Source organism: Clavelina lepadiformis, chromosome 1, assembly GCF_947623445.1.
Source record: "Clavelina lepadiformis chromosome 1, kaClaLepa1.1, whole genome shotgun sequence".
In the NCBI taxonomy this organism is placed as follows: Eukaryota; Metazoa; Chordata; class Ascidiacea; order Aplousobranchia; family Clavelinidae; genus Clavelina; species Clavelina lepadiformis.
Genome location: NC_135240.1, coordinates 26,274,563 through 26,284,151, shown reverse-complemented (window position 1 = coordinate 26,284,151; position 9,589 = coordinate 26,274,563). Strand labels below are relative to the sequence as shown.

General features: G+C 37.5%; 1 protein-coding gene across 1 annotated transcript; it reads left to right on the top strand.

Moving 5' to 3' along the window:
- Positions 1-724: 724 nt before the first annotated feature.
- Positions 725-9,452, top strand: LOC143467870 (polycomb protein suz12-A-like). Its single transcript, XM_076965072.1, has 15 exons — positions 725-908; positions 1,709-1,855; positions 2,188-2,340; positions 2,414-2,710; positions 2,801-2,912; positions 3,129-3,216; positions 3,295-3,390; positions 3,468-3,587; positions 3,743-3,882; positions 4,220-4,476; positions 4,979-5,095; positions 6,186-6,363; positions 6,630-6,825; positions 8,044-8,208; positions 8,475-9,452. The coding sequence occupies exons 1-15, from the start codon at positions 846-848 to the stop codon at positions 8,731-8,733; spliced, it is 2,388 nt and encodes a 795-aa protein (XP_076821187.1). The 5' UTR covers positions 725-845; the 3' UTR covers positions 8,734-9,452.
- Positions 9,453-9,589: the final 137 nt, after the last annotated feature.

Sequence of the window (9,589 nt, the reverse complement as noted above, 5' to 3'; positions counted from 1 at the left end):
TAAGCAGACTAATTGGAATGAATGCCAAAACGGTAATATTTACTACTTATTCGGCTAGCCCAAAACTAATCCAAAACACATTCGCTTTGCTTTCACAGTTAACACCGTCTTTACTATTAACTTTGGGTTAGCTACTTTCGACAATGTTATGTTGCCGAAAGATTATCCAACGTGATGCACAAAAACACCATACATCGGCTGAGCGATGTTTCGACCTATTAAGATGCCGTATCTGCAACATTAGTAAGATTTTACATTACTTATTTTTGTCAAAGCTGTCATGCAACTTTGTCATCCAAGACGTTGCAACAAGGAACCGTATTTTTTGTTTTAGTTTTATTTCTGAAAAATTTGAAGGAAACACGGCGGCGCTTGTCTTTGAGAAGTGCGGGAAGAAATCTTTTTAACGTGGTCCTTTTCTTTTCCTACGTTAGTAACGTTATCGAAGTAATTGTTTACGGACAAAAATTTGGCTTTGGGGCTGTTTAGCGTCCATATGTTTAAGTTCTGGCAGTAGTTGGGGCAACTTTAGGTGTAAAACTTGAAACAAGTTACGGCTAGTTTTACGTGAGGTAGCTGTTTCACTAACATTTTTATTAGTTCTTATACCGCGAAATATATGCAAGTTGGTTAAACACACAAAATGGCGGAAGTTTACAAATATGGTTAGAATTTTGCTGGAAATGCAATAACTTATGACACAAACTCACCTGGTAATCACACTTCACTTGCTATTTTCAGAATTTATTTTACCATAGGCTAATTTGTATGACAGGCCTGTATTGGTGTAAACCTGTAGGCCTAGACGTAGGTGTGATTGCGTGTAAACCATTACGAACTTTACAATGCCTCGACCGAAGAAAACAGAGAAGTCCAAAAAGGAAGAAATTGTTCTCGATCTTCGACAAGTAAGCGTTGGCCGGATAAAATGTGTTACAAGAATAGATAATAATCGTTAGAAAGCTTTCATTATTGCATTATCGCCGCATAACCGTCGCTGCATGCCTAGTAGTTTGGCGTGCGAAACGTCGGAAGTAAGTGCAACGTTTTACCTGACTTTAATTTGCTAGTGGGATTGGTGGCTTCATTGTACAGTAATAAATAATGGGATTTTATTGCAGTAGTTTTAAACATGTCATGTGTATTGCTGTTGGTGTATAATTACATGGCAAGCTTTTTGTGTTAGTAGATTACATGGTGTTAACTGTGAATGACTTTGATTTTGGTTATTTTTCGTGTTTTATTCAATACTGATACTTCACAAGCTTTTTATCTTTTGTATGTTGTTGTACTTAGATTATGTTTGTCACAGTTTGCATGAATATTTTCCTATTGGTACCAATTTGTGTTTTACTTTTTGATATAAAAAAGGCAACACATACAAAAGTTATGCTATTTTATGGACAGTTTACATTTGAAACTATCATAGAAGTGACGCCATTTTTATTGTATATAGGCTTATCATAAGTTGTATACTCTATCAGATCTTTTGTGTAGCTTTATTTGATCTTTATTTTGATGTTGCCCCTTGAATTTTTAAGTAGCAAAGTTAATTTTGTGTATAAATATGATTGCTCTGTTAATATAAGTTTTTATACACACATAATATGTTGTCATGTGGTAATTAATGATATCATACACTTATTTTGAAGTTCATATCATATTGGATTTCCTAATCCTGTTATGAATGCATAATGCATTTTTTCAGGATCGTGAAGAGTTCCTTCGTGCATTTGAAAAACCAACACAAATTTACCGCTTTCTTCGAGCCCGCCATATCATATCACCCACATATCTGCACAGAAGTTTGTTTTACTTAAAGAACAGATGCTCTAGGACCAATGCACGGAGAGAGGTGTTTATTGAACTTGGGCTTTATGTCTGTAATTTAAACCTCTTAACAATGAGTTTTGAGTTTAAGGATTAAAGATTATCATAAATTCCTACTTCATATGAAGCTGAGTTTAATTTCAGAATATCCTCATCTTTTTCCAAGTTGTTTAATAGATTATAAACGCATATTAAGTAATATAATTGTTGGTTATAATAGGTTAAAATTGTTATGACTGATGTTTGGTTTATACTTGATAGTTATATATATGTTTGTACATTTATTACGGTTACTTTAATGAGGTACATCAATTTCATCTTTAAATTTGTTTCTGCTGTATATTTTTTACATGTTAGGCATTTCGTGTTGATGATATGTTGAAAGTATGTGAGCACAAAAATGCATCGTATGGCTTCACAACACCACGGTATTTCGATCAACTGAAAATTGCTATTTTAGGATTCTATATTGACCCCGGTGTGCATTATGCAAATAGCCTCTCGAAAAAGGTAAATGTTTTTAAAAGTAGAAACTGTTTACGTTGTTGAACAATATTGTTGATATTGCCACGATTTCGTCCAGCTAAACACCGTTGATGCAGAAATTTCGATACAAAAAACTCTTCGCTGTCGACGGAAAGATTGCGAGATCGTACACACAGAGGAAGTGGTCGGTGCCGTCGAAGTACCCGTGAATCCCAGAAATCCTGATAACTATGAGGAAGAACCAATTATCATTTCAACAACAGACATAAAGCAATCAAAAGACGGACAATCCATCAAGAATTACTCCCTCATGTTTAGAGTGTATGAACCCCAAGATGACTCATCAGAAAGTGAAGATGAATCATCAGATAACCTGCAGAGTGATGAAGAAATGGTGAATGGGATTTTAGTTTAGCTTAAGCATAATTCAGTTCCATAAAATACATGAATTTTGAAACAGCAAAGTTTTCTGTTTTGTGTCAAGGATGTTGATGAGGACGATGAACAGAAGAATAAGAAACTGAAAGATGATCCGGCCGCGATTTCTTTGAGAAATCTAACAATGGGCTCTCGTCGTAAAAGAGTTTTCAGACAAGGTTCAATTTTAATAGATCGCCAGAATTGAAATGTATATACATTTATCTTGTTAATTTTGCCCCAATCTTAGTGTAGTTACAATATTAATTCTTAGATTAGAATTAACTGAATAGACTAAAATATCATAATTACCTGGTGTACGTAACTGTTTTAGTTTTGATTTTCGAATGTTTTTGTTGGTTCATTTTATAAGGTCATTGTAATATACTCCTCAGAAAGCAAGGAATGTGAAAGCGACGACAGCAGAAGCTGTAAAAATGAGACTCGTGCACCGAGAAAGTTTAAAAAGTTCAACAACCAAAGGTATCAGTTGAAGGTTGAACATTTTTCAGAAAATACACTATTTTATTACATTTAATCCACCTGCGTACTTTTCTATAGATTTGAATCTGCAATATACGATGCGGATCTGAGCGTATTTACCAGCGAGAAGAAATCACTACTCCTTGACGGAGAGTATGAGCTCTCTTTGAACAGGTAAGCCGGCAGATTTGATATTGTATAGTAAACTGAATGCTTTGGAACTAAACTTATCTGGAGTTTCTTGCTCAAAGGAAATGCCCTGAGTCAAACGATGGTCGAAGAAATGCAACCTGGGAGGCCCTTGATGGAGGAAGGGAGATTAAAGTTCTAAGCACAATGAACCACTGCCCTATTCTTAAGTTTAAGTTGCTGTAAGTGTTATATGTGTCATAAGAGACGTTACTACATCCTGGGTAAAATTCAAAATGGCTGAGTTTGTACCGTATTGAAATGGACAAATCTTCAGTTTACTTTGAAATTTAAAACTTGTTCATTTTTTGAAATGAAATAATTTTCCTGCTGTTAGTTGGATGGAAGATGATAAACCAGGTCCTCTAGCGCCACCACCTGATGAAGATAAAGCGACATCTTTCGGTGAAGAACCAGATTCAAAACGAGCTCGAAGAAGAATTAACCAGAAATGCAATGACACAGAGAAAGCGTCCGGTAAAACGCGGCGCCGCTCTTTTGTTGGTCGAAAACTAGTCTACAGTTTTCGACAGTGCTAGACGCGATTACTATGAACCTTGACGCTATCACATTCTGTTGTTAAATGCAAGATTTTCCGGTCATGCTAGTTTCTAATACCGTTGCTTACGTAACTACTTTTACAAAAATTGCCGTCACCAGTATGCATAGTTCATGCTGTTAATAGTTTGCGATGTTATAAAATTTCTTTATCTGTCGATGAGTTTGCCGTGATAGTTGTCAGCTCGGTACAAAAACGTTTCGTCAGTTCTACCCGTAGAAAATTTTGTCTGACGCAGCGTTGTTTTCCGCGCAGAAAACGGAAATTGCAATGCGGAAAACGGCCCCGTGCTTCCGGTGGACTCGATACAGTATCGCAAGCTGTGGCCACCGTGCGATACGGAAAGGAGCGAAAACGGTCAACTCGAAGCCAACTCCATTTACGACCCGCGACAAATCGTATACTATCAGTTCATTTATAACACTGAAAGTCAACAACAGACCGAAGCAAGAGACGACCTTTACTGTCCGTGGTGCCAACTCAACTGTATGTCTCTCTACGGTCTCATTAAGGTACTGCCCAGAGCTATATTATATTATTCTACTAATATGTATCTAGGTGTTATATTTTAGTATAGTCTAATTCTATTCAATGTAATAGCTTTACCACTGCGCATGCTAAGCTGTTAAGCATGTTACAAACTTACGCGGATATTGTGTGCTTTGAACTATATTCATTCGAAACGAAATTGGTACACGTTAGCATGTTAATAGCAGCGTTTTCCAATGACAAACGTTATATTCATTTCCCAAAATTTGTGTAGGTAATGGCCTGTAACAAGTAATGAGCGTTCAATGATCACTGCTTATATATTACAGTCATATACTGACATAACTTACGCAAGTTTGATAATTTCTCACAAAGCTTAACAAACTTCTATTGTTTACGTTCGTGATCATTTGTACAGTTGAAATCGGTTCATTTCCTTCTAACCAACTTAATCTTATAGTTTTGCTCATGTTTAAATGGCAGTATGGTGTTACAGTAAGAGCAGTAATCTGTATTTCTCTTCAGCACTTAAAAACTTGTCACCCTCGTTTCAATTTTTCCTACACGCCACAATCACAAGGTTCATCTGTCGAAGTCTCGGTGAACGAATGTTACGACGGTTCCTTCTGTGGCAACCCTCAGGTATTTGCTTAATCTTTTGGCAGCAAAATTTAAAATTATCTATATGCAAATGCATGGCGACACATATAGGTCGCATAACGTGTTGGCACTGCTATTGCTGAATCTTACTTTTTAATACGAATCAGGATATAGTCGGGCACTCTGGAGGGTAACTTTATATTTTTCTACACGAGCTTTCTCAAGCATAAGCTTGCTTCTTCAGGTGTACTGTGAAATCACCTATAAGGTTGACCTTAAGAGTGCCAAACTACTGTTTTATTTTATTTTACTTGAAAATTTGGTTAACACGGTTCAGACAGCATTAACTTTTTAATACGAGCAAACCTTGTTTCAAAAACCACGGCTTCAACGTTGACCTGTAAAGCGCCCAAACCCATTACAACAATATTTTAATAAGAAAGTTATTTAACACTTATATGTATTTACTATTTTACCGCGCTGGAAAAGCTTGCTTGCGCATGCAAATGTTCGAAACAGGATGCCTTGGGCCCAGTAGAGCTCGGGCCTTGCGTTTCACACACAACTGTCACCGACTATAACTGCGAAAGCGACCATGCAGTTATTTTGTGTTAACTGTGTCATGCACTGGCAAACTGTCAGGCGTGAACATATTTGCTGCGTGAGCCTTCGAAATTCGACAATTACGTATGGTATAGTTAGTATGGTATGGTATGGGTGTTTTAAAACGGGCAGATAATATTTTGCCACAGCATAAGTAATGACATTTCCAAGGAAAGTGGAGTATTTTTGATTTCCCGGAATCACATTGTTGCGCATTAATCTTAAGCTATAACACAGTACACGCCGACATGCTACGTTGCGCAGAGGTCGTAAAGGATTTGTTAAACATTAGCCACACTCTTAGGAACGATGCTAAATCAGAACCTTTATTGTCTCGTCCTGAGACAGTTATCACAAAAAACAAGTGTTGTCTGGTTTCACGTCGCTTTATTGTGGTAATGGTTCAATTCTATCACGAAACGGTTTACAATGTATTCAGTTGTCAGTTGTGCAGAACATAATGCTTTATTATCACTTCATTTTAATTTACTTCCCAAACAAAGTTTTGAAAATTATTCTTGTTTTATAGTTTATTTTCGCCCAACCTGGCATGGCGTTTAGTCGCCGTGGGCCGGTACGCCGTGTGCAGGCAACTGATACCTTGGTGTACCGGCCACGCAAGGAGCGCGGAGCCCGCAATTTGAACTTAAATGAACTCCTGGAGAAGGAGGAGAATGATTCTTCTCCTACCTCCCACTACTCTGCAGGTGAAAGAATGATGATTTTGAATGCTTTAATGTCGATTAACATGTTGAATTGTTGATATTAAATGTCCATTTCCCTTCTAGCCGCGTCGCAAAGACATTTGCGTTGTCTGTTACATTAAGATTTTTACGATTTGATGATTAATATGTTGCCGAGGTTTCATTGTACCTCAAGACTGCTTTCACATAATTCTCTTTATTTCATAAACTCATCGTTTAGAAACGTTGCATCAATAATTTATCAATGTTCGGATTTTAATGAAATCCAGGACACCATCGCCTCTACTTCCACAGCAACAGCAGTCTTCCGATTCGTCCGTGTGAGTTCGATAACGATTCGGAGGAGGAAACGGATCCGGATTGGCTCCGGAACCATATCAAGAAGATGCTTGATGAATTTACTGACGTCAATGACGGGGAAAAACCGATCATGAAACTTTGGAACCTATACATCATGAAGCATAGGTGCAAGGCTAAGCGTAATGGGTGGTGCTGCCATACATAAGTGCTCGAATATTTTTATTGATTTACTTGTACTTATAGATCGGTAGCTAGCGATGCGATTTAGGCGCCATTGCCCATAAAAATCAGGTAGTGCCGCTTTCCCAGTTTAGTGAATTTTCCTGGAGAAGAGGAGAATGCTTTTTATCAAACACCAGAACTAATTCCAGCTTGTAATCACCAGGACCTGCAATTTTTGTTCTAAAATTCACAGAAATTCGCGATGTCATCTGTCGATTTGTTAATGCCCTTAAACGCTAACGTCGAGAAATTAGGCTACAGACGTAAAATCGAAGCATGTTTTCCGTGATACTAATAATATATGAACGGTGACAGCATTGGGATATTTGTTGCTGTGATCCAAGGCTTTGTTTAGCCGATTTAGTTTTGTTAAAAATCACCAATGCCCTTAACCAAGCCTTTCAATACTGTTTTTAACCAGATAACAATAAGATGTTATAATATTGTTATATTATAGAGTATATTATATTGACAGATTTATTTTTTTGTCAAACAGCAGTTTAAGTTTTGTTTCCGCAGCGAAAGGATGTTGTCAGAAAGAAGAGTTGTTTGTCACGCCAGTTACATTATTTGAGTTGTGGTTTCTAGCTGGCAGTGACTTGTAAAAATACGTAGATATGAACTGTAGTTTCTCGCTTCAAACAATGGTGAATATTTCAAATCATTGACACCGCTGTAACGTTTGAAGCGTTTGTCGATAAATCACAACAAAAATTTGTCGGCTAGCATTAAAACCTATGTCGAAAAATGCGAAATAACGTAAGCGTTTTGTTGTCTAAACTAAGGCAATAGCGTTCCGTTTTTGGATATCATCCAGCTCATCGTAATTTCGCTTCCACGTAATTAGAACACTTTCGAACCTTGGCCCGATGCCAATTACCGCAAGATGTCGGGACACCGGCAAGTGTGTGTTGCAGTGTTGTAAGAAATTTAAAAGAAAACTGAATATTCGTTTTTTCTGTATGACTGAAGTAGTTGCTACTACTTATCCCACCCTGGGTACGATTACTATCTGTACTTTTACAAGGCAAAGCATTAGCTGGCGTACAATCATTGACACAATAACTATGAATACCCAAAATCTGAATGATAGCAATTTTTTTCTCGTAGTGAGTGCGCAGTATGCAATTTTGTTCAAACTGACTTTCCCTTTTGACGTAGATGCATAGCCGACGGCCAGATGTCCAACTCCTGCCAGCACTTTATTGACCTTTACGCTTCACTGATTATACGTCACAACTTACGACGTAATCTCCTGCTTCATCTGGTGACGTTGTTGGATTTCGGTGTTCTCAAAGCTTCAGCTCTGCTCAGTCTAATAAAGCAGTGAGTGTTCTTAATTTGCATTAATTTTATGTGCAGGAACTCGGATCGTTTTTATTCCCCGTGAAAAGACTGCTTTTAAGTATTTCTATAAGTCATTTTTCTTGTTGCGGTTAGGAGACTCTGCAATTTGAAATTGTTTTGTAACATTTTAGTTGCACTTGAAGAATACTATTTCTCGTTGTTGTTGATGCTGGCACAAATAAAATCAATTTTACGGCTTTTCATAAATTTTTGAGACGTCGTAGAAGAAATTTTCTTTTTTTTAGTTTTGACAAGATTGCCGAGAAAACGTCGAAAGTGACGTCAAAAGACGAAATCACTAACGGGAGCGACATTTTAAGCGAAGACATTCGCTCGAATGATTTAAGCATGGAAGATGTCGACGACGTATCTTTGCCGTCAGTATCAAAGCAGTCGCGCAGCAGGTCACGTACGGTGAGCATTTGCTCGGAAAAGTCGACTAACCTGCAAAAACTGCAGGAGATCATAGACCAGGCCACCAAGACAAAGAAGGATACCAAGTGAAAGGAGGTTTCCCTAATGTGGTGAAATATTATTCCTGTTGGACGTTTTGAAAAATCCGGATGATCAACTGGCTTCAATAGAATACTCCTCAAGCTTTTAAAGCGTTTCTTGTTGAATATTGCAAAGCGCTTACTTTAGTTTCGTGCTTATTTTTATTTTGATTTAATCAGCCACCCTTTTAAAAAATTGCGTGTGACGACTGTCAAGTTGGAGCACTTTTGGCGCCGGTTCCCTGCACAATGAAATAGCAGCTCAATACCTCCAGTCTAATCTTTGTGCCAAATAATTATCCTCATCGACGCTTTTTAACAACTGCCTGTGAAGATTTTTTAGCGCCTGGAGAATATACTCCAAACCCAGTTGACCACTGACAATCTTGATGCTGGCTGCAACTATGGCTAGACTAGACTCTAGACTTACTCTATTGTGACTTTGTATGCGTTTTGAGAGGTTCTGAAACTGGGCAACTGCCATAGTCCTGCAGTATTTAATAAAAAATAATATGCTGAGTGCAATTATTAGTCACATATCGTCAACCTTTTATTCACACTGAAAGCGACTCCAGAAACCGGCTGCTTTGCTGCATACGAATTCTGGCTGCTATACTTTTTTTGCAATAAATTACCGTTATTTTTATGTCATCAACTATCATTAGTAATTTGATGCAAAATTAAGAAAGGACAAATTTGTAATAAATATTTTGCCTTTTTTTTACGCTCTTTTCGGTGTTGAAACGTCTGAAGAAAACGTGTCGCCCATGGCCAGCAGTGCCAAAGCATTTAGTGTTGAGTGCTATTTTCAAGTTCGCGTTTTAGAATTTAGATTTAGACCATGTAAACTTGTTTTTGGCTTGAGA

What these genes read in the sequence shown, in the direction of transcription:
- LOC143467870 (XM_076965072.1), top strand. Translation starts at nt 846, where the DNA reads ATGCCTCGACCGAAGAAAACAGAGAAGTCCAAAAAGGAAGAAATTGTT. An exon ending in TGCAGAGTGATGAAGAAATG is followed by an intron (nt 2,711 to 2,800) that starts GTGAATGGGATT and finishes TTTTGTGTCAAG; the next exon opens with GATGTTGATGAGGACGATGA. An exon ending in ATTCTTAAGTTTAAGTTGCT is followed by an intron (nt 3,588 to 3,742) that starts GTAAGTGTTATA and finishes TCCTGCTGTTAG; the next exon opens with TTGGATGGAAGATGATAAAC.